We start from the raw sequence: 26,209 nt of genomic DNA, 5'->3' as shown, positions 1-26,209 counted from the left end.
TATGTTCTTCAATTGTAGGAATGCCACCCTTGCTTTGCTAATCCTAGCATTTACGTCTGCATATGAACCTCCTTGTCCATCGACGATGCTTCCTAGGTATGTGAAGGACTCTACATCTTCCAGAGTTTCGCCATCAAGTGTGATTGGATTGCTGTTCTCCGCTTTGAATTTGAGGACCTTAGTTTTCCCTTTGTGTATACTGAGGCCTACTGATGCAGAGACTGCTGCTACACTGGCTGTCTTCATCTGCATCCGTTCGTGTGTACGTGATAGGAGGGCTAGGTCATCTGCGAAGTCCAAATCGTCTAATTGATTCTGAGCTGTCCATTGTATGCCATGTTTTCCTTCAGATGTTGAGGTCTTCATAATCCAGTCGACCACCAGAAGAAAGAGGAAGGGAGAGAGCAAACAGCCTTGTCTGACTCCGGTCCTTACTTGGAATGCATCTGTCAGCTGTCCTCCATGCACTACTTTGCACTGTAGTCCGTCGTATGAATTCCGGATAATATTGATAATCTTCTCAGGAACTCCGTAGTGTCGAAGAAGTTTCCATAATGTCTTCCTATCTACACTGTCGAATGCCTTTTCATAATCAATGAAGTTGATGTATAGTGATGAGTTCCACTCAACTGATTGTTCGACGATGATCCGTAGTGTTGCAATTTGGTCTATGCACGACCGATTCTTACGGAACCCAGCTTGTTGATCTCGAAGTTGGGCGTCTACTGCATCCTTCATCCGGTTCAGCAACAATCTGTTGAAGACTTTCCCTGGTATTGACAGTAGTGTTATGCCTCTGTAGTTTTCACATTTGCTCAGATCTCCTTTCTTTGGAATCTTGACGAGGTGTCCTTCTTTCCAGTCCATCGGCACTTGTTCCATATATTTGTTAAATTGATTAATAACCGAACCGAGTTGGGTGTTTCCAATGTCTCCCATCCCTCCTTAGACTTTACGTTAGAAGACGATAGTTGCACCAGTCAGCAACAACGTGGGACCAGGCACATATATTCATCGTTCCAAATTACCATAACTCATTAGCACAAGATGAACACCGATTTCATAGTAGTTAATACAATGGTGGTAATATACAAAAGAAAGATTGCATATAAGGATATGTAATTTTAATCTCACGATTTAAGGGAACACGAAGAGTGCACACACCACCATTGTGATCAATTCTGAGCCATGTCACCAGTAAGTAAACACTAAAATCTATAACAGACTGGCGCTGGCCGTATTCACAAGCCCCCATTGAAACATTGCTGAAGTTGACTGAGACTTCTTAGATCTTTGGGCTCATAAGAAGTGTTTATTTTAGATACTTTAATTCTTGAGACACCTCTATAGTTGGAAATCCCACATATGTTATATAAGGATGCAAGCCAGGTGGTCTTAGAAAATGCTCCCGGAACCGATTAATATTTGTTGCTGCGCGCTTCATAAAGCATTCCAATTAGTTTACAATACCGAGAACAGCTATGTGTTTTCCAAGTCTGGTCTGCGTTAAACATTCATTCCCTGATTTTGCTGTAATTGTATGGGAATGAACAACATATATTCTTCACTGATTGAAATCATTAGTCAATTGAAGCTAGACCACCATGGGAAACCTGGAAGTACTGGATGGCCGTTCCATCCTAGTACGGGACTCCTCAGCAGTGTGCATCCACGACCCCGCGAGACTCGAACCCGGCACCTATCAGTCTCTCGCCAGGCGCTTAACCAATCAGACCACTGAGCCGGCATCCAACGATATTAATGTCTAACTTCAACCAACCCACGAAGTTGCGCCATTGTCTCCAGTGAGTTGATATCTCACAACAGACCTGGTTGAACTCCACTGGTAACGGCTTCTCACTAGAACTCCAGGAGTATCTCTTGAAGTCAGTCACTAGTGAGCAGACTATGGTGGTCTAGCTTCAATTGACTCATCATTTCAATCAGTGAAATTTCTAAAATCACAAAACCCCTTCTGATATATATTTTTGTCACCGATAGTATTAGCGTTACATAGTCAGGTAACTGTTCAGCTAAATGAGGATTTCCTTTCTGTAATGAATAACCACATATAGTAATTACAAAATTAAAATACGTATTGCTTAGTATTGTGCGCTATTTAAATTACAGGTTGATATCATTCATGAAACCTAGTGAAGCGATATAAATTTAGTGGAAGGTATTTGAATTTCATCGATTGACGAAATTGTAAAACTTTCAAGAGTATTACTATTATTAACATTACAAACTTCAACATAGAACAGATTCTCACTACAAATTGATGGTTGGATAACCATTAAAAACCAAGGCGTGCAAAATAACGGATCTCTCGTAGTTCTGGAACCCTGAACACTACACACTGTAAACATCATACATGGTTGGTTGAGAATTTTCAAGTCATGATAACTCACGGAGTCTGTCTAATTTCCATCAATGCGCAGTATTGCATGACGATTTGGTGTCATCGAAGATAGTTATATCGCCTACCGATTTAGATAAACTTCTGATCACAGGTTTTTACTCCAACTTCAAGGATCAATCTCTAAGCTAATTACAAATGAACGATTCCTCCAAAATCCCCTCATAATAATTCACTGTATCTCGTACATTAAAATGAGTCTGAAATAAGTAACTCATAGAATGACACAAATATTGAAAGCCGATTAAAATGATAGTACATCGTTGTTTTAAAAATGTATATCTATAAGTCAAAAGATTATATAATTCTTGAACGAAGAAAATTCTGTAATATTATTACCATGAACATTTTCGAAATGCGCAAATATCTACGCCAACAAAATTGAATATGTGACCAAGATAGAGTTCTTTCCCTTTTTATCTTTTATGTGTTCTGTTTTGAAGAAAAAACATCGTTAACATTTAAAGTAGTTTGAACTTTAACAAATAAACTGACCAAATTATCTAGATACTTTCATACTGCTCTGTAACTATAACATACATAAGACAATTAATGTAATGATAGAATGTGGAAAAAAATACGAGTAAACTACACAAACGAAAGAAAGAAATAAGTTTCCTAGAACAATAATATTAATGATAACAATGACAATAATAATGAAAATGATAGTAAAATATAATCACATGAGTCATTGAATATCTGCAATAATCATATTTCGATTGAGTTCGAGGGCAATTGTTTAATGAATAGATGAGTAAGTGAAGAAACAAATGATATTAGGCGTATAGAATAAACTGATAATTATATGTCTTATGTTGAGGTTGGAAGTGGATTTCCTTCAATCTGTTATTGAATAGCTTCTGATAAGGCCGCCCTTTTCAAAGCTGCTTCAACAGCTTTCCGTCGAGCGATAATTGACTGAAAGAGGGAAAAAAATGAATATTATTCGTCACTGCCCTAATGTTCGTTTTGGTTTGTCATTAAACAATGTGATTTGTTGACTATTCATATATTTGAGTATCATTTTGTTATATACACTTTCGCACAATTGAATCATTTAATTAATTTGACTTTGATGGAGTTTTGTTCTCTGAGTTGGATGGTTTGGTCGTCGAGCTTTCATCGCTCTTCTGAACGACATCATCGGCATAAACTTCAGATAGAAATTCGAACGCTTCACTTCTATCTAAAGTTTGTGCTGATGATGTCGTTCAGAAGAGCGATGAAAGCTCCACGACGAAACCATCCAGTTCAAAGAACAAAACTCCACTAAAATCACCCACCTGAGCTACAAATCTTCTCCACCATCTCAAAATTAATATGACTGCTGTACTGGTGATATTCAAATCAAGATCATTTTAAGTCAATAATATAAACTCACCTTATGTGCTTTATAGACTGTTAGAAACAGAACTTTAAATTCATTTCAAATCGATAAACAGAATTATTAACTCAGGATAGTAATGCTGAAAATGTAACCCTTTTATATTGCCAAGACTTAGTCTCGAATACTCTGTCGTTCATTCTGTGCGACTGAATCAGTATAGTCTTAGAAAAGAGGTGAGTAAGTGAAATTTATTTTCAGTTATTATTTAGTGTTAATATCATTTTCGTCATTGCTTATATCAACAGCATTAGTTACTAAAATATTACCCATTTAGATGAATCATTCACCAAAAATTTTCAAATGTCACTTTTTTAGGTTGACAATTATGAAGTTAGTTTCAGTTACAAAGAAATAGTAACGACGGAAGCAATCAACATAGAAGATGAAATATGATTTAGATCATACGTTTTACAAACTGATCAAACACGTATTTAGACCAGAAATCCTGTCTCTAATACTCCTAGAGAGTAATGGGAGACAACATAATAATATCACCAAGTATTGTATTTGTTTGTCAAACAATCACATTTATCTGATTCTCACTGCTTAAAACTGTAGAAGCGTAATGACCTATCCACCAATCACTAATTATACGACATTAAGAATGATGTTAACAAATTACATATCTTAAATACTTGGTCAGTCGGTTGTTTTGAATGAATTAGAGTAATATTTAAGCAAAAATCTAATATGTGTGTAGAATTTCGAAAACCCATAAATTAACTAACTTTACCGAGAAATATTGCACATTACTGAATTATATGCTTGTTTTATTCCTGACACAGATATATTGACTGTCCATGATCGTACATGGAATGGTCCACTCATTTTTTGTGTTATTGAAAAAAGTATAATTTTCTTAGGTAGCGAACGCTAGTTATCAGTTCTTTACAAAACAAATGTCAATACAGAGCGTTTCACACTTAGTAACTCTAAAATATGCACATTCCTCTAGCCACATGTAACTAGTCTAAAAGATTAACATAGTGTAAGCCGATTTAATCTCATTGCATTGTATTTGGATACCTAACAAAATATCTTATAATAAAGATTGTTAGTCAAGTAATATAGTTTCTCTAGAAGAATTGAACAACAGAGAATAGTGGGTGGTCAAAAAGTAGCTATTATACTTCCAATCATAAATTCAAGTTTGTCAGATTTATCAGTTATACTTAAACAGCACAGTAGAATCTAATACTAAACGAAACTAATACATTGATTGTTGGCGTATGACAAACCCAACCTGGATTTCAATACCAACTGAATAATATACTTCATTTAAGAGTTGTTTGTATTTAACCGATCAATTAGTAAATCATGTCAGCTGAGATCAGTTACCCGAAGTTACAATGAACTTGGATTACTTTTAAGACGGCTTAGATTATTGTCTTTGTAAAAAAAAACTAGGACCAACCTCGTTAACTTTATTTTGAGACACTGTATTTTCACGAGTACTGGGTTTAATATTAGTTAGATGCTTAAGATCATCTTCATCGTGGTTTTCATTATTAAGTTCTGATGAACAACCTTGCTGATTGGAACTAGGTTGCAAAACGGAACGTTGATTTCGTTGATTAACTGGAGCATTTGTAGTGCGATTAGTAGAAATGGTAGACGTAGCATAAGTTGAAGCAGCTGAAGGTTTAGGTCGACTGCGAGTAGTACGATTATTCTGTGTATCGGAAGCAGTCCCAACAACAGAACTCTGATTGGTTATCTGATTTCTATTGGTTGTTTGCGAACCTTGTCTGGAATTCGATGGACGATGCTAATAATTATTTCAATGTAAATAAGAAATGCCACTTTGAAAGAATAATAATTATTAACAAGTGAAATCCTAAGAAAGCGTCTAATAATGAAAACATTTCTTTAAGAGAAAATGTAGGAAAGTGTAAGTCATACATGATTTTATTCAGAGGACATGTAAAATTTACTAATCGTGGAAGAGGATATTATGAACATTTAGCTTACACTTTGGTTTTTTTTACTGGAGCACAATTTTAAAGTAGGAAATGTAACATGAAAGTAAAATACCATAAAGATGTTATATTTATATACACTATTTTTTGAAGTGAAAAACTTGGTTGAAATACAGTCATGAGTAGTTTCAACGTGTATATTATCTACTCACCAGTTATTGAAGATTAAAAAGTAGGAAATCACTAAAAGCAAAGAATTGTAGATTGTTTATGGTAAACAGAATCAATGCTATAACTACCATAATGTAGTTACAATTAAACCTAGTCTTATATGCTGATCCCTAAGATACAAACAAATTCCTATTAACATAATTCCATCATTCGTAGTTTTAGAAAACTCTTCATGGTTGAGAGATTCTAGGGTAATATGGTGATCTTACTATGCAAACTGAATGTCATTCAGATTTTGGAATGGAACGAAAAGTATGTTACGGAGTCATAGGAGTAATCATTCTTTATTACTAACTGGTAACTCTATATTTCACTTTGAATGGTTAATCGAAATGAAAGATTTAGGCGAATATATGGTTATTTAAACTAGTAGTCTGGCGACGAATGGGTTAAACGATAACGCAGTATCAAGTGTCCATCAGGCATAGAATAATTTCACTCAGCTAAAGCTTAAAAATATAATGCATTCAAATTAGATTTCTTCTACTGTTTTCAAGGGTGAATGATTACAAAATTAAATTACTTTTAAACGATTGCTAAATAGGTGATACTCTAAAAAAACGATAGCGATATATTTACAAAAATCTCTCACTCACGAAACTATCACAGTCTCATCATTAGGTACGATAATCTAATAGAAATGTCAATTAAATTCATTCCTTTTATCAGGCTGAGAAATGTATATATTGATGTACATGATAAATCAAGATTATCTAAAATTATGACTTCATTTGGCAATATTCGTTGAGTAGGTGATATCCATAAATTTATTTATTTATTAAGAACTTACCACATAGGATGAATAATCTGATTCAGTACTGTAAACGGACATACATTTGTTAAATCGGTCCATACCTTCAAGGTTCGATTTTGAATAGTTGTCGTCATACTGAGAAACATGATGTTAAGTGATCTTTGAGTCTTCTTACGAACGATCAGTCACGCTTGATAGTAACAACTCAGATCAAATAAAACATGTTTCAATGTTGGGTGTCATTTGTTTACTACTTTGTATTCAATGCACCGAATAGTTTCTATGACGGTTTACGATTAAGTCGGATTGCATAAAATCCACTTTCATATTCAGTAGTGTAGCAAATACAAAACCGAAGGAAATCAATGTTCATCCATATAATACAAGCGAAACTCTATTGATTGTAAATTTAAATGAAAATTAAAAAATCTTGTGTATAAAGAGGATCGTGTACCTGTTCTTGAACATTTGAAGTTGATGCACCTGGACGTGAACGAACAGCTCGTATGGGCGTCGGTTTCGAAGTTGTCCCACTATTTGATTGAGCTCTCTGTCGCTGACGGTTGCGTTCTAACCGAGCAAGTCCAGCACGAACACCAGCACGACATTTCGGACAAGTTGTTGACTGTTTTAGCCAGGCATCAATACATTTCATGTGGAATGCATGTCCACAAGGAAGATGGCGGAGGCGATCTTTATCTTGATATTCAACTAAAAATAAGTGATGAAATTATTTTCCTCTGAATCAGTGTAGAACTCTCAACCGGTTCAATAATCTAGAACATTCTAATTTATAATTATTAACCGTCCATTGTCCAAATGACAAAAAGTTTAGTAAATCTTGTAATTTGCTCAAAATTGAGATGAATAACAAGTTACAGAGCTCAAATAATAAATTTGGTATCAAATCCCAAAGCATTTCTTGCAATAGTTTACTTGGGGATTAAACGGATTTAGTTTGTTCTTCCTTGGAATTTTGAATAACGTGGGATATCACAAAATACTTAATTATAAAATCAGTTGGACCCAAAAATTATTTTCATTATTCTCTTCTTCTCTAACCCTATAATTATTATTCAGCTCCTTTTGATAATTGAAATCTCAAATCACTTTATGACGCGCTCTTTTCTATAGACTTACATATTTACCAAGCAACTATAAGTACGAATGTACAGCTTAAGTAAATGGTTTCGTTCAAATGAAAATTTTCTTCACAAAATTTATTTTTATTCACTAGGAATAATAACAGTACTTTTTGATTCAATGAAAATCCCTCTCTAAGCTGTACATAGGTTTAAATCATTTGGGCAGATATAAAAACAGCGTTGTGTTCCTTATAATCATGTGAATCTATAGAATTTCTATTCAGGTAAATAGATTTGAGACCTTAAGTACATAAGTATACGTATATTTAAAGTACTAAGAAAACTTTTCAGGAACATGTTTAACCATTCACAATAAATCCGAACGTTTGAATACTGATAAAACAGAGGAAAATAATGACCTAATGATTGACCTATGGTTTATATTAGAACCAACCTAACAACTAATGAAGTCCTTTCCATCATCGCTTGTTAATTTCACAAATCTTAAACGATATGTCATAATGGTATATGATTGTGAAAGTTGTTGAATTTTATTGAAATGGAGGACCAACAAACATAGGCAACCACAACGCCTCCACTGAAGAATCGAACCCAGAAGCACCAGTCCCAACTTAACGATCTAGAATTTAGGGATTGATGCATGAAAACGAAGATCATGGGTTCGATCTCTGGTCACAGAATCGGTGCTTCATGCTGATGAGGAGTCCCGAAATAGGACGAAACTATCATCTAGTACTTCCAGGATTTCAACGGTTGTCTAACCGAGATCGATTCGTGATTTCAATCACATGTCATTATCTCATACAATTAGTTCCCTTTATGAATTTAAATAAACCCAGAACAGATATTGATGCAGAATAATATGAATTCATCATTATTCCCATCAGCTGCTTACAACCAAATATGTATTAGAATTTTACATTGAGATAAGAAATACTGTGGAACAATTGACATAAGTGAATGTAAAGGATTGGAATGACAAAGGTTATATATATATATATATATATATATATATATATATATATATGCAAGAACAGGTCAGAGGTTATATGATGTTAGAATCAGGGAAACATTAAGGATGGGAGGTGTAACAGTTGAGTGGAGTTCAGAGACAGATAAGATAAATTTTGTGATAATTTTTACATAAGATTCACTGAATTAAAAACTGATAAGATGGGTTACGTAAAAATTGAGTAGAATTTGAAGAGTTCACATAATTTAAGAGAATCAAGTGAGTGGAAATGCATGAGTGAAGGGGTGGTTTAAGAATTCAGTAATGGGAGAAGAATATAACACAAACTAAACTTTAATAAAATAAAACTAATGACCAAAAAAATATGGATTACCAGGGAACTAATAAGTTTATTAATGTCTCTTTTTGAATACATAGATCAGGTTTGAGTTTTTTTATCGCGAACGCTCAGGCAAAACGGGGAGAAGCCGTATTTCTTTGTCTGCAAATAATTTTAAAAGCATGAGGAATGTCAATGGTATATGCGGTGTCAAGTAAACGCCGAGCTGTCGCCCTGTTGAGAGCCCTAGTCCCTCGCAGCCTCGATTTCTTGGGAACATGCTCAGAAATGCGAGCATGTACTCTTCTCTCTGTTCTTCCAATGTATGCTCTCTCTCTCTCTCTCTCTCTTATATATATATATATATATATATATATATATATATATATATATATATCGTTGAATGCATGGTAAGTATGCAACTCTTTAGAGTCAGGTTCTTGTACCGTTTTCAATGCCTCCACTAATATTCTTTCCATAAATCGTATCACCTCCATAAACCTAACCAACTTTCACTAACCTATTAAATTTCTGAATTCATCTTACTGTCTTTCATTAGTTTGATAGAATATACGTAATTAATTATCTAAAAATCCCAGAAGCTATTAAACAACAGTAAGGGTAACAATGGTGACAGAAAATCAATATCTTCATGTGCAACAGTCTTCGATGGAAGACTAATATTAAAGAATTACGTGAAAATCTTACACTATTTTGATTAGAAGTGATTTACTTGACTGTTTTCCCAAATACTTAAGGTATAGTTTAATGAATTAAATATTAATCTAGTCACTTACAATCAGCTCATAGTTTAAATAGTTGAAATGAAGATTGTATCACACCATGTAAGTTACGTAACCAAAAAGATTCTTACATTTTTGTGAAACCAACGAACTGAATTGTTATGTATGGATTAGCTAGCATAATTAAATATCACTTAAATAAGAATATATTTTACAAAAAATCAAATGTATCATCGGTATAAAAGAGTGAATAGTATTCAACCATATAACGGACAAAAATATCACTCAGCTAACATGATAAACTGCCGGTTTTATTGATAGGGTCACGACCCCGAATAAGTCACAAAACGAACGAAAAATAGTTCATCTAAGTGTAAATAATCCTGTTGTATTTTAATTTTAATATAAATAATGTAACTTTTACAAATAACTTGGTATGGGGGTTTGTGGAAATTGTAGTAATTTTAATAGTTCAATTCATAAGTTGATCTAAGCTAGACCATCGTTGGAGATCTAGAAGCACTGGGGTATATGAAACTCCTCAGCAGTGCGCATCCATGGTCTCTCATGCGAGACTCGCACACAGGACTTTCGGTCTGGCGCGTGAACGCTTAACTTCTAGACCACTGAGCCGGGATCCAACAGTACTAATGTCTAATTCCAATTTAGTAAATTATCTGTTTAGAAGAAAGTCAAAGATCCATGAGGAATGTAGCTTAGAGTATGATAAAACATCCGCAATGTTTCAGTGCATGATACATAACTTCCTATATCATTTTAGGTTCCCGAAACGGATCAGTTTGGTTCTAGAGCAGTCTAATTAAAGATAATCTCGTTTTTTTTCAGAGTATTTAAAACTGGCAATTAGAATATGAATGTTATATGTCAAGTTATTTATAACTTATATCATAGTAGTTTGTTAAATTAAAATGTATTAGCCTTGAGCAATCACAGGTATGTATGTATACAGGTCAGTTTTAAAACATGGTTAATAATGCTTGGTAAGCAGTGAAATAATAGCTTGGTTGAAGTTGTTTACTGAGTAGAAATCATTGGGTTAGCCTATATCAACCCGCATGATTAGTCAAAAATGTATTTTGTTTAGAACATTTTAATATAATTAAGCAATTTATCTACAAAATTCATGTCTGTGATTACTTTATTATTTCCCTGTACTATAATGACCATAATTTGAAATGAACTATTGTAATTGAATTGTAAGGTTGACAGAAATCATCTAAAATCTATTACTTAAAATTATTCATATGTGTACTTTGTGTACAGTAATAATATAAGGGAGAAAAATAAGAAGTTCCAAATGAATAGCTCACATTCTCATCATAAATTTACTATTTATCTGAAAAAAATTATCATGAAATATGAAATAATAACCACTGAAGCCTAGGGTAAATACCACTAAGCCAGTGTACATGCAGTCCGGCACGAAGCCAGGTGAATGCATCATTATATATTTTTGGGTCATGATAATGATCCTTCCGCAGGTTCACCTACGGAAACCTTGTTACAACTTTTACTTCCTCTAAATAGTCAAATTAGGTCATCTTCTCAGCATCGGTCGAGCGGCAAAACCACTACAACGACACTAATAGAACGACCTCACTAAACCATTCGATCGGTAGTAGCAACGGGTGGTGTGTACAAAGAGCAGGGACGTAATCAGTGCAAGCTTATGACTTGCACTTACCAGGAATTCCCGGTTCGCGGGGAATAATTCCAAGTCACGATGGTGGTGAAATAGTTTGCCCAACCCTTTCAGGCTAGGTTTCCAGACTCGCTGGCACCGTCATCGGATATTGGACAAATCCACATAACTGATGATAGCCTTAACCTACCAATGTGCATAAATTATTTTACAGATATTATATATAAATCAAGACTTCTGTAAACTGAGGAATGTGAATGTAGAACTAGGTAGAAGTCAACAATATGATGGTTGGTTTTTATAGTTTGATAATAGAATGGTCATAGAGTAAGTACAAACGAACATGATTTCCAAATTAATCCCATTCCTATGGTTCCGGATGGTGTATGAATATTAATTTTATGTCACATGAGATTTCTACCAATCGTCCTCCAAAATAAAACTTATTAATACAAAACGTTTAGTTAAATCTTCAATGCTTCAACACTCCAGAATCAAATACAAGGTTGAAATTCCACGGTATATGGCTCTATCGAACCGAATAAGTAGTATTGTTAAATCAAGAAGGATTTCACTAACATAAGTCTCATATTCATAAATATTTAAATAAAACTACTAGTAAAATTTTATGAAATACTTCACTCAGTCTAAAACATTAAAATGAATAAAATAAGAACATACAAAATAATATATTGATTTTAATAGTCATGATTGATGACCAGGTAGGGAAATCAGCAAAAAAGAAGACCATTATGACATCTTACTTTTCTTATGGTCAGTAACATGATAATTATTCTCTATTGTAGCTCAAAACGAAGATGATTCATTCCAAACTTAAAACACCTCAGTATTGAAAGAAAAGTGAAGTTATGTTAAATTAGAAAAAGAAATAACAAATACCATAACTGAATAAGGCTTTTTCCGCCCTGCATATAAGTATAAAACTAATAACATAATTTACTTTCAACTCACTTAAACATATTTCACATTCAGGATGACCACGTGCTGGAGATGATTGTATTGGTTGAATTTGGACAAGAGTAGTTGTTTTTGATTCTGGTTCAAGATAATGTGTACCACCAGATGGTGTCATATTACTTTGGTTTTCATTAAGAACAGGTACAATATTAGGAGCATTTGATGAATTTGCAGTCGCATTAGGTGATGTAAATGTGTCTTCACTTGTTGATGAGGTCTTTTTAATTCTATAAATGCTCGTAGGAAGTTTTTTCAGTTCATCAGCATTCATAAATCCTAATACTTTAGGACGGGCAGGTGGCTCAGGCAAGAATGACCTACGAGTATTCGAGTCATACCATTGCAGTCTGGTTCTTTCAAATGTCACAGGATCATTATTTCTATGCCTAAATTTAAAAAGATAATGAGCTATTAGGGATAACTTTAGTAAATGGTATTTGATCTAACTATGTTTCAAATGCTCACTTAGTAGATAATTGTTTGAAACAGATTAGTGAGGATAACCTATGATCTGAACCAAATGAATCGTATAATATTACTACTCTTCACATTTAAAAAAAACACATTACCAACGATTAAAAAAAATGGAAGCAAACAGAAATAAGAATATGAAGATTTGTATGAAGCTAAGAGAAACACGTCGTAGTGCAAAATGAACAGTATTAAAAGAAAAAAAAAGATGAATACATCTACGCTAGTGTAGCCAATTATAATCTACATATTTTAACATATTCAACCGATTTTAGGTATCATATAAATTGTCATTCAGAAGTATACCATTTCCTAATTATTTTAGGTTGAAAGTCGCACAGTTGATAAATTAGTATCATATTTCGATCCGACCATTTCCATCTCTTTCTGTACTAGCTAACAAAGCACGAGGAATTTAATTGTGGCTTAGGAATTGTTGCGAAATTCCTGGGTAAGTTGATGGAAGTACATAAAATCATCGACTAATTCTTATTTATTAAATGATCAACGATATTATGTTCTTAGCAAATAATTAGTTTCATTGCCTGTCGTTTTTTTCGACAATTGAAAATCTAGCCATTTTCAACAGGCGAATATCTCTAGTGATTATCAGTTGTGTGGAATATGAGAATTATCTTATTCTAGAAACATTATCTGACAGTGAATATTGTATTTATGGAAATGACTGAACGGGATTTATAGATTAAGCGTGATACTTTAGGAAATATGAAATTAATAAAACGAATGACTTTTGATGAACTAACAAATGCGTACTGTTGTTGGCCTGAGAAAACCTAAATGTTTTGGTTATAATTAAACGTTCAAGAAATGCTTTTTTATTAAAAGGAACCGATTTTATCACTGAATTAATATCAAAATAATTTTACATTTATCAGCATGTGGATTTGTGTAGATTGTAGTATTTTTACAGTTAAATCCACGAGTAGATCTAAGCTAGACTACCATTGAAAACCTGGGAGTACTGGATGACTGTTTCGTAACAGTATAGCACTCCTCAGTAGTGTGCATCCATGACCCCCATCACATAGGGGACTCAAACCCAGGACCTTAAGTGTCGCACGCAATAAATTCTAGTAATTTTAATAGCTTATAAAGAAAAGCAACAAATTTACTCTTTATTCAATTAGACTGATTATAATTTCATGTATATCATCAGTGAAAATATTTAAGTCGGAATTTGAAGAAAGGTCGGACAAATTAATTTGTTAAATATGAAGAAATAAATTTAGCATTAAAACAACAGTACAGTTTTCATATGTAATATGAATATTGATATTAAACAATAAGTGGTCAAATTTTAATGGACATAAACTAAACTTGACTATAATTTGTTTTACAAAAATAAGGGAATGATGTAAATTCACAGTAAATACCATATTTAGATGGAATTTTACCAAAGATTATCGATTACCTGTTCTAGAATAAACTCTAATATATTTTAGTACTTTTATGGTATCCTGATGAGTACTATTTTGCTTTTAGTCATTATAAGCCCAAACCAATTTATAAAATCATTAATATTTACCGAAGAATGTAAAATTTACATCAAGGAGATTTTTTTATTATGTCAGAACGTAAGTGATCAATGTAAATTTTCACAGTAGCCTATGTAAAATTCATTCATTTTATAAAGAAGGCTATCTACAAATTAGTCAATAAATCGAGATAATTTTTATTGCATCTTAATAGCTATGTCATATTTATATGACTTTTGATGACTTCAATTAAGAAGAATAACAAAAGTGAATCTGAATTCACTGTAAATCACATATTAATCAATGTGAAATGACCTTCATAGTTTGACCGACAAACTTGTTGCTTAGGTACCGTTTTTTACAGTTAATATTCAAGTGAAATTCGACTGATTTTTATTTATTATATTGGTATTTCATATGCATTTGTTTGGCCGCCTATTGAAGCACGTATGAAGGTGAGAAATATAAATTTTCTAAATTTCTCTAAAACAAATGAAAAATTACTTTAAAGAACCTTTTCATACTCTCTTATATGAAATCATAGTGTATTCTTTCACTTCATATCGTCTAGGATATATTTTCCGATTGGTAGACTTCTTCAATATGTTTAATTGATAAAGATAATTAACATACGTACCCAATTCAATGAATACTAAATTTTCATATATTAACGATATTTATCACAAATAACTTTTGATCAACTGTATGCAAGCAACTTTACTGAAATGAATTTACTAGTATAAAATAATTCTCACTGATTAATCGACACAAATGAGGGTACTCATATTTAACCCAATTCCTTTTTAGAGTTTAAGGGCTAATGATGTTAATCAGAAGACTAGACCAAAGTAGGTTGGAACACATTTCGAACCTTTTTTCCCTTCCAAAAATTGTGTTATAACCATTAGTACAATGTTTCCTACTAAATCATACTAATGAAATCGAAGGTTCGGATTAGATGAAATATTTCTTTTTAAGACGAATGCTCTATTTATCTTTTGTGTGCATCGCTTTGTATTTGTCAGCTTATAAGTTATTTGAAAAACTTGTCAATTCATTTGGTGTATGAAGGTTTACGATATAATCAAACTTCAGAAATCATCCAAAGTCGAATTCATTTCTAAATATTTTTATATACAAATTTATGATGAATGAGAACTATATGTAAATGAACTCAGAATCAACATAGAATTAGGGTTCTTATTTTGACGAGACGAATCTCCTCTATATATATACATAAGGAAATGACAGTCAGCTTTCCTCACATATACGTCGAGTTATCACGAAACCCCTATAAGCAATTACTCAAACTGCAAATTTTAGAACACAATATTTACTCATAATGCTATTAGAGGATATAAAAATCATTCATGGAAACTATATGTACTGATAAGACAACCAGTGGGTTATTGTCAGTAGGAATCTTTTTAAAAAAATGATTATTTCATATCTTAATTTACAAATTGATTGATCTAGAAAACATTATAGGCGAAATAATGTTAGTAACTTTAGTCAGTCAGTAACAATGTAGAACTTCCAAAGTACGTACATCAGTTTGAGTTGCCACACCACATTAGCACAGAGATGCAGTTGTCGATTCAAATCCCGTAGTGGTAGAGGTAGTAAGAGTATAATCAGTAATCAGAAAGATTAGGGTTTGAAGATGTTATTCAAGGAGTATAATCTAGTGGAATAAATTTGGGAAGAGAAAAAAAGAGACAAGGAGGATTCAGGAGATTAGAATTTGGGAGAACACAAAGAGTGGATGCACCTGCGCCATTGCAAACGATTTTGAGCCATGTCATTCAAGATCTCTAACCAACGGTTCAGTTTAACAAGACAATAAATAACTTTTGTAAGTTACAAACAAGTTGAATCAGTCAGACATTTTACTCATAATGTCTCTATTATGTAATAACTTTGAAAAAAAGACACACACATTGATATCAGTATTTTCATGACACTATGGTGAGCATAATTTACATAAGAAAATGAATTCATTTGATTTTATTAATCTCTATCATATCATATAGCTTTCCTCTAAATTAAAAGTTGAAAGAAAAAGAGAAACCGAAGGAAGATACCGACTATCTGTTAATAGGTGATAAGAAGAAGTCTCTAAGATTTTCAATATGTAGTTAACAAAGAGATTATCAGTTAACTATGCTACTGACAAATTTTGTGAAATAAGTTCGAGTACAAAAAGTAAGTGAATAGAATGGACAAAAATGTAAAATTTACTTGACATTTAACTTAAGTAGAGCTACATAGATAAGTTTAGATTTCATACAGTTTTTTTTCCTCAAGCGAAAATCAGACTTAACTCAAAGTAAAAAAATGTTTGTTTTAATCAACTATTGATTATGGTAAGAAAAAGTAACAATTCTATACCAAAACACATACTGTTTGGATGAAATAAATTTGAGACAAAGCTTGTGTTGATGATATTATCTAGGAAGATGATGAAAGCTTCGAGATCATACCACTTAGATAGAACTCAATCCCACCAAAATGATATACTCTGCTTGTTGGAAATTTATGACATCTTTAACAAAAATCCTCCTTCTTTAAAAATAATTCTAGAGACTAAAATGAGTTGGCTAAACGTCTTCATTTTACTTTTAGAAATAAAGTGATAGAATTAGCCATCGAGCTACTTGCTCTCCAGGACCTTTACCGCTATGTCATGATAAATCAATATATGTCAGTCCTACGGAGCCATGTTGAACTTAATAATGTTATGTTATAAACCAATCACCTTTCTGCGGTTTCAGAGTCGAAAAATAATGCGATGTAGAAGCTATTGGAATGAAACTCGTTAAACATGCTCAAGCCACCTGATCCCGTATTAACATTAGTTAAATTATTATTTTCATGCCCAAACACACTATCGAACCTCGACGTTAATCAAACGATTGGACAGTGAAGCAGTGAAGAAAGATTTAAATTATAAAAGGTATTTACAGTTCTGACAAATACTAAGGTAACCTCAAACTTAATAAAAAAAAGGTTATGTTTAGATGTGCATAGAACAGGATGCATCTCTGTTGTGAACTTTGAAGTGTTATTTATACATCAGAATAAGTCAACTATGGTAGTTTAAGAAACAAGTTAATCACTAAGGTTCTAAATTCAAGCGTCATTTCAAACAATAAATCGCCTAACTAAAGAAATGAAAATTATTTCCTGACTGACTGGTTTACAAAAATAATAATCAGTAATGATGGATAATAACAATTAATTATTTAAAAGTCTCGTGATCCTTTCAGGAAAACGGACATAATAAAAATATGAAGCAATAAATGAAACACCACTGACAGTTTATGTAGAAGAAATACTTACGCACCAAAATTTTACGAGATAACACTAACCTGTGTACGCGTGAATTACCAACTACATCATTTGGATCGCTTAGCGTTACTCTTTGAGTACCTCGATCAGGTGGAATTATGGAAATATCTCTGAAGAGGATGAAACACGAATGACAAACGTTTAATAGTTAAAATACTGATTGAAATCACAAACTAGCTATCGACCTCTTAAATTGGGAAATGTTGTTATCTGAACATGCATAGACTATCAGTAAAAACTATAAATGAGTGATTGAATTAAAAGTATTATGACTAGTCATTCTGAGCTAAAGAATGTGATATACCTGATGTCACTGAACCTAGAGAGTGAAAAATTTAGACTTGTTTCATTTCAGTGTCTCTACACCTAAGTATTCGTGCTAAAATTACTAAAGGCCATATCAAATCATGTAAGAAAATATTTCCCTCCTCAGGGATGAATGACAAAACTGCTTAAGAATGATTTTTTGTAAATAAGATGTAAATCAGTCCTTATAAATTTGTCGGGTTTTGTTTTCGCTGAAAGTAATACAAGAATAGAGTAAAAATGTAGACATGTTAATGATCTTCTTTATCCAAGACAAAATAAAGCATATTGTTCATAGAGAATTTATTTATTGATAATTACTCTTGTCAAATACATCGTCAACTTCAAACTATATTGAATGCGAATCAGCAGTGTCAGCATATGGAGGTCGAGTAACACTCTGATTGATAATTGTAATCAACATTATTAATTGGTAAATATGAATGCATACAACATGTATTGGTGAGAAATGAAATAACTTTATACATAAAACCATCAGTTCCGATCTGTTTGATCCTTCCCTACACAGTTTTAGTTTTAGTTTTCAATGCTCAGATATAATCTTTAGAGAGCCCAGGTTAGTCTGTTAACAAACCAGTGGAAAATATTACAACAAGCAGGTTAGCCTTTTGCATTCTCAATATGTTACGGGTATGAGGGCTGATGTCACTTCCCGGCTGCTCACACCGTGGAAGGGCATTTCTTGAGGTACCTGAAAAGGAAATTGGATTAGTGTTGGTCTTAACGATCTGGGAGCGTGACCGCAGAGCCCAAGGGACAACTGCTTGGCGCTGGTCGCGCACGGCCTTTTCGTGGGAGGTTTTTAGTATGTTAGCTTCGTTCTTCAAAAGACCTTACTGCCAGAGACGGAAATCCGTGAGGTAAGGTGAGGTGTGACATTTTTAGGGTCGACCATTTCTAACCCGTTCCTTCTTTGTGAGAAAGCAGCATCGCTGCAGATGCTGGTTGTCCGAGGGTAACACCTTACTGCTGCCACACCCCTCTACAGTCAGCAGTACGACTTCGCCCTCAGACCTTGATTTGGTGATTTTAGTCTTACAGTTCTTCAATTGACCTGCCTGGCATGGTAAAACCTACAGGAACATGTGTTCAGCCAATATAGCTCGGTTGTTTCATCACGATAAGCAAGGCCGACCACCACGTCAAGGTAGCAGCTACGGTCGGGGCATTCTCAATCTAATAAATGATGAATAGTGTGACATATAAATAAGCAAGATTTATAATGGATCCCTTTTTAATTGAAGCTATTCTATGAACTATTTACAACAATCGCTTACAAAAAGTAAAGACGTGTACTAAAGGATTGGTTTACTTGGTTGGTATTGTTGGTATTTGATCAGTGTCAAAGTATTTTACGTGTGACATTTTCTACGATATTTATGTTATAAAAGGATTGATAATCAAATCAATCTATGGGTCGGCCCTATGAACCATTTACATGCTCAAATCAGTTGATACGCCAAAATATTCCAACAAAAATAAAAAGGACTGTAGCAGCTCACTTATTTCACTTTGTGAAGATTAGCTCCTTGAATTGTGATGAATTGCGTTTAAAAACTGAAGCAAGTTATTGTTTTAAAATTGAGAAAAATGTGGTATTTGTAGTAAATGATGATTTCTTCGTACTTGATTGCGCGCTGACTACAAATTCCAAATTCAATAAATTCATTTGTACTTGTCTAGTACTCACTTACTTACATCCGTTACTCCTCGTAGAGGAGAATAGACCTCCAACCAGTATTCTCCAACGAACTCTGTCCTGAGCGATTCCTTCCAGTTCTTTCCAATGCTATTCATCCTTTTCATGTCCGCTTCCAATTCTCGGTGCAGTGTGTTCTTTGGTCTTCCTCTCTTATTTTTCCCTTCAAGATTCCAAGTTGGGGCTTGCCTTGTGATGTAGTTTGGTGATTTCCTCAATATGTGTTGTCCTATCCACTTCCAACGTGCTTTTCTGATTTTTTCTTCAGCTGGAAATTAGTTTGTTCTATCCCATAGTAGCTTGTTGCTGATGGCTTCCGGTCAGCGGACATTGAGTATTTTACGTAGACAATCGTTTATAAATACTTGTACCTTTTTGACGATAGCTGTAGTAGTTCTCCACGTTTCACTTCCATACAGTGGGACTGTATTGACGTCCATATTTAGGATTCCGACTTTGATACTGGTTGGCAGTTGTTTTGAGTTCCAAATGTTCTTATATTGTAGAGATGCTGCTTTCACTTCGCCAACCCTTCCCTTCATATCTGTATCAGATCCTTCTTGTTCATTGACTATGCTGTGCAGATACATGAAACTTTCCATCTCTTCCACAGTTTCTCCATAAAGTGTGACTAGGTTGGTTCTCTATGTGTTGATTTAGGGATCATACTTTTCCCCTTGTATCTGTCGAGGCCTACTGATGCAGTGGACCCTGCTACACTGGTTGTTTCCACCTGCGTTTGTTCATGTGTATGGGATAGAAGAGCTAAGTCATTTGAGTGTACAAAATATATGTATTCAAAAATCCATTTTCGTATTCGACTGACTTAATTCCGTTATTCACCAACGCGATTTAATTCGGTGAAATATACTAAAATAGTCAGAATGTATATTTCGACAGCAATAATGCAATGACAATCACTCATGCGATCCGATTGAAGTCAGACACCGGGCCACAAAAGTAACTATGTAAATTGTTGCTCTGGTTGCTAGGGGGGGGTATCGGCCTCATGACTTCCGAACAATCTCGGAGGCGTTATAACTTCTGAATGAAGATCTTTCAACTCCTAGAGCAGAATTTAAATGGTCTAAATTGTTTATTCTGGTTAGGGTTGTTTCAGCAAAGTTATTTACTAAGCAAAGGGGTTGCCGACCTCATCTCCAACCCTCCTCCATTGCTTAGTCTTTGAACCGACAGTAACCCTAGAAGAGCTCATTTAGTACTACGTGCCTTAAATTGCACTACTCCGAGAATTCTTATCACATTACTTTGAATACTTCTAAGTACTACAGAAAACCTAAATTTTAACCTTTTGATCGTATGGAATATTTTATTTAGCGAATTATGTACATGTTAAAAATAGTGTGAGAAAAACTATTGTTTTTTTCCACAAGCTATTTCTGCTATGTTCACTTTTATCAGTATCATTTCACTCAGGACCAAGATCGTATAACTATAGCAATTGAAAGTGATTTCACTGTAAAGTAAAATTTGCGAGTAAGATGTCAACAGATAGGCTGAGTTGAACAGAAATGTTCATGGAGGTGGCATATGAATATGAACAAGCCACGAAGATATCTTCAAAATTCTTTAGGATGAAGCAATTAATTTTGTTCACAATGGTAAAAATGAAAATAAAACGTGGTTATTTAGGAAAACATGAATAACTAGAACATACCACTTTTTAGGGGTTTTTCTGTTTTATCGCACACAACTACAGAATATAGATAGTTGACACTGGACATACAGATAAAGTGTCAACTTTCCTCATCTAAATTTCCAGGAGTTGAACTTCTACCGGGAGATTCACTTGTTGACTTAGAATATGCCGATGACATAGTTCTATTTGGTGAAGACGCTGACAAAATGCAGAGTCTTCTGAGCATTCTAAGCAGCAATGCAAGCATGTTCGGCATGCGATTCTCCCCCTCGAAATGCAAAATGTTGCTTCAGGATTGGGTTGCATCGACACCCGAACTAATGATGGGGAGTGAAGTAGTTGAGCGTGTCGACCACTTCACTTATCTTGGAAGTCTCATCAGCCAAAGGACGCGTTTACTACGCAGCAGTTTGTTCCTTCCTACTTTATGGCAGTGAAACGTGGCCGGTAAGATTAGAGGATATTCGTAAGTTACTAGTATTCGATCATAGGTGTCTTCGAAACATTGCTCGTATATCATGGGACCATCGAGTAAGTAACACAGTTGTTAGGAAACGGGTACTAGGTAAGGATGGCAAATCGATTGATGAAGTGGTGAAACTTAATCAGTTGAGATGGCTGGGACACGTGTTACGTATGCACAACCACTGACTGCCTCGACGTGCGATGCTCAATGGTACAGGAGTAGGTTGGAAGAAAGCTAAGGGCGGTCAGACCAAAGCATGGCACAAGTCCATGAAGTCACTGACAAGTGGACTGAGTCATGTTGGTAGGCGTAAACTACCTGGCTGGGATCAGCGAGATGATAGCAACCGATGGTTAGAGACTCTGAATGACATGGCTCAAAATCACTTGCAATTGCACAGGTGCATCCACTCTTTGTGTTCTCCCAAATTCTAATCTTATAAATTCTTCGTGTCCCTTTTTTCGCTTTACAAATTTATTTCGCTGGATTATACTCCTTGAATAACATCTTCAAACCCTAATGTTTCCGATTACTGCTTATACTTTTACTATCTCTACCACTATGGGATCTGAATCAATAACTGCTTCACTGTGGTAATGTGGTTTAGCAACTCGAACTGATGTGCGTACGTTCGAAGTTCTACGTTGTTACTGACTGGCTGACTGACATACAGATAAATATTTTAACCCTAAGCGAAACCAGTTTATGGACAAAATATTTTCTTTGATTTATTACGCTTCCTTAAAAGAATTGCAATGGGGAACTCTGTGTAGCTTAATTCTGAGAATAGTCTACAATTACCCTGTTTAACGAGAATGAGTACCTAAAACTATCCACCAGGAGTTTATATAAATCATTTCTCATAATCAGGTCCTTAGTTTTCAATCGTAATCATGGATTTTTAATTGATGAATTCGGACAGCACGAGGTTATAATTTAAAAGAAATGCTAAACTACTATACCGGTTGATTACTTATTAGAGACCAGTAGTGGTTTTTCCAATTTCTTAATGCCAATCAAGCCCTATTGACTAAGCTGTAATACGATCACCCATTTACTCATCTTTATATTGAGTTTACTGCCTTTGAAATGCAGACAATCGAATCCAGTTACCAAGGCGTGTACTAAGTTCAATGCTACTATATACAGAACAAAATTTTGTTGCTACATACCGAGAATGGATTAGGTAACTAATACGCGAAGCAAGGAAGTGTTTGTTGTTTATCGGTATCCTGTTTCCCTTTGTTAACTAAAAGTGAGAATAATGGGAACCAATTGTAAGCAGAGATGAATGGTGGATAGCAAGGGACAGAAAGCCTGTCCTGAATTTCTCTGCTATCCATCATTCACCTCCACTGACGATGCTTGTGACCTAATGTCAACGTCGTGGCTATCCTTATGGGATGTATATATGCCAAAAAGACCGATAAATTCCAGTCCCAAAAATTAGTGGAAAAATCAAAACAACTGTTATATATGAATATGAACCGAGTAACTCAAACTATAGAGATAAAAGAACAAATGTTTTTGCGAGGCCAGACATAAACAAAACCGCAATACAAGTGATCGAAATAAACCACTAGAAAGGGTTAGCAAAAGGGTCCTGGTATCTTCAAATCTCTTAAATTAATAAAGTAACTGATATAACAGTATATCATTTAATTGACGCGTATCATAAAAAAGTGGAGAATCGTGATGTGGCTTTGCTACTGAACAATAAAATTGGGCAAACTCGAGATATTCGACCATTAGTTATTTATGCAAGCTATCATTAATTGTAATTGACTAAGGAATCGACAATAAGCAACTGAGATAGAGCACATGGAGTAAAATATTGACTTCACTACGAAAATGAGGAAGAAAGCACAATGGGTTACGTTTTATTTCTTCACTATTTAAACTCTTGGTTCACCATAGTCATGTAAACATTAAGGAAAAACTCACAAACATATAATAATCGTTCATCTAGTACTCCAGCTAAGAATAGTCCGTGGACCTATTGGGAAACCTGTATTTACATCGCCTGGCAAAATGGCTCACATACTAATGACACAAGTGATTATGAAGCCATATCTTACCAGTTGCATTGTACTGAAAAGTTCTGTGAAGGACTTGAAATGCCCATAATAGCTTTCGAATAAGGAATTAAGAGGATCACCTGAGTAGATCATAACAAAGATCCCTCATGTTTGTATAAATATGCTACAGTAAATACAGTGTGAGAATAAAGTCCTGACAAGGCTTGCTTTCGATGTCACAAATAAACTTTCTACACGCTTATCTATCTCAAGTACGACAACTGCTTTCGAAGAATCCTCTATAAATTTGTGTTCTCTTAAACCCCTGTCAACTAATGCCAAAGTAACATTCATAAACGCTGAACTGACAGAATAAAGAATCTATACGCGAAGCGTTTATTCAGAACTTGAAAAAGGTAAACTTTACACCGGGGAACAAGACAGTAGTCACTGCATCACCGTGCGTTTTTTTATTTACATCTTCACAAGCCACAAACATTACATAGAGCTTAGTACCATGCACACATACGCCTTTATGTCTTAGTATATTTTTCAAAAAACACTTTCAAGTTTCATCGAAAGCAGTTCATTACTGCGCTAACACTTCAAAGCACTGGTCTGATGACTCCTGAATGATATGATTTCAAATAAAGCAATACAGTATACAATAACCTAAATCGAACAAAACATAAGCATTAGGGAAAGGACTAAATGCAATTTTATTCGTTAAATTTATCATATTTTAGTGCCATAACTGGATTCAGAACTTTAATTACCTGAATTGCGAATTGAAAAATTGTCTAGGTAGCGCTGAAGAATCAAATATTTCTTGCGCGACTCTTTGGAATTCTTGATGTACATGCCTGAATGCCCTCTCATGCGCCATGAGCGCCCGACTGAAATGATTATCATTCATCATCGAATTCGAAAAGAAATTCCCCGGCAAAAAGCATGAAAACAAGTCATCCCCGAACATTGTCGTTATTGATCAATTTCAAACCACGCGGACGTAGCTAGTAGCAGTTCCTAATATAAATGAAGACACTAAAGAAAGATAATGGTTTGGATACCGACTTTTTTGACGACAATCGCCGTAAGCGTGTTTTTTTGTTCTCCCTTTGAGGATTAAATGTTCATTAAGTTACTTCTGACGAAGCGGAAATTTAAATATTCGTCAAATACGAATATCTTACGTGTTCTAGGATCCTTTTGAAGCAAATTGGAATCATCTTCGGTTTTCATAGAACGGAAAATTGGTTTCTTAGGAAAAAAATAAATTCAGTCGATCTAGTTTCTTCTTGAAGATCGTGAAATTAAATCAGATAAAGTAGTGTTCCCTAAATGTTTGAAAGAGGTCATAAACGTTTCAGGCATGTCAACGTCATTGTCCGTAACGCATATATAATCGAGAATCACCGACAAATTTGAACTGGAATTCAGGAATAAAGTTTTTCGTTGCATGCCTGATACTTTGGTCCTCCAGTTTGCAAGAGCTCTGCTTAGTGAGCAGCATTTGGTTCTGCAAATAATTTTAAAGCCAGAAAAGGATTGAAAATGATCTTTCAAATGTTACCTATAGCATACGTGGCACAACATCGAATCCCTTCGAAAGCCAAATAAGTTTACCTGTTTTGATATTTTGCTGTCCCAGCAGACGGTTCAGATTTTTATCCGTCCAACTGTCATTCTAACAGTTTATTCATCTAGTCAGTCAGTAACAACGTAGAACTTCGAACGTACGCACATCAGTTCGGGTTGCTAAACCACATTACCACAGTGAAGCAGTTATTGATTCAGATCCCATAGTGGTAGAGATAGTAAAAGTATAAGCAGTAATCGGAAACATTAGGGTTTGAAGATGTTATTCAAGGAGTATAATCCAGCGAAATAAATTTGTAAAGCGAAAAAAGGGACACGAAGAATTTATAAGATTAGAATTTGGGAGAACACAAAGAGTGGATGCACCTGCGCCATTGCAAACGACTTTTTACATAGTCAACCCATTTACTTCCTTTCCTTTCTCCTCGGCATTTCAATCACATAGTTTTGTAGCAACACTTTTCATTATAGTGTGAGATCTAATGGTTGTGAAAACTCTACTGTTACTGAACAAATACGTATTATTATTTCTAGAGGGGTTTTGTGGACATGATAGTAATTTCAATGGTTGAGATTGAATTAAGTTCGAGATTTTGCTTGCATATATATAACTATCGAATTCACTCATAC

The 26,209-nt window shown here is 34.3% G+C and overlaps 1 protein-coding gene across 1 annotated transcript; it reads right to left on the bottom strand.

Moving 5' to 3' along the window:
* Window positions 1-769: 769 nt before the first annotated feature.
* On the bottom strand, window positions 770-24,956 carry RNF6 (E3 ubiquitin-protein ligase rnf6; the record flags this gene model as incomplete). The annotated part of the gene is made up of 6 exons (XM_051215107.1): window positions 770-3,337; window positions 5,221-5,574; window positions 7,165-7,421; window positions 12,487-12,878; window positions 17,831-17,920; window positions 24,757-24,956. 6 exons carry the CDS (start codon window positions 24,954-24,956, stop codon window positions 3,266-3,268), a joined length of 1,365 nt encoding a protein of 454 aa, XP_051068287.1. The 3' UTR covers window positions 770-3,265.
* Between the last annotated feature and the right edge of the window lie 1,253 nt (window positions 24,957-26,209).

Source organism: Schistosoma haematobium, chromosome 2, assembly GCF_000699445.3.
Source record: "Schistosoma haematobium chromosome 2, whole genome shotgun sequence".
Taxonomy (NCBI): domain Eukaryota; kingdom Metazoa; phylum Platyhelminthes; class Trematoda; order Strigeidida; family Schistosomatidae; genus Schistosoma; species Schistosoma haematobium.
Note: the sequence above shows the minus strand (reverse complement) of the source record. Positions and strands in the feature narration are given on the sequence as shown.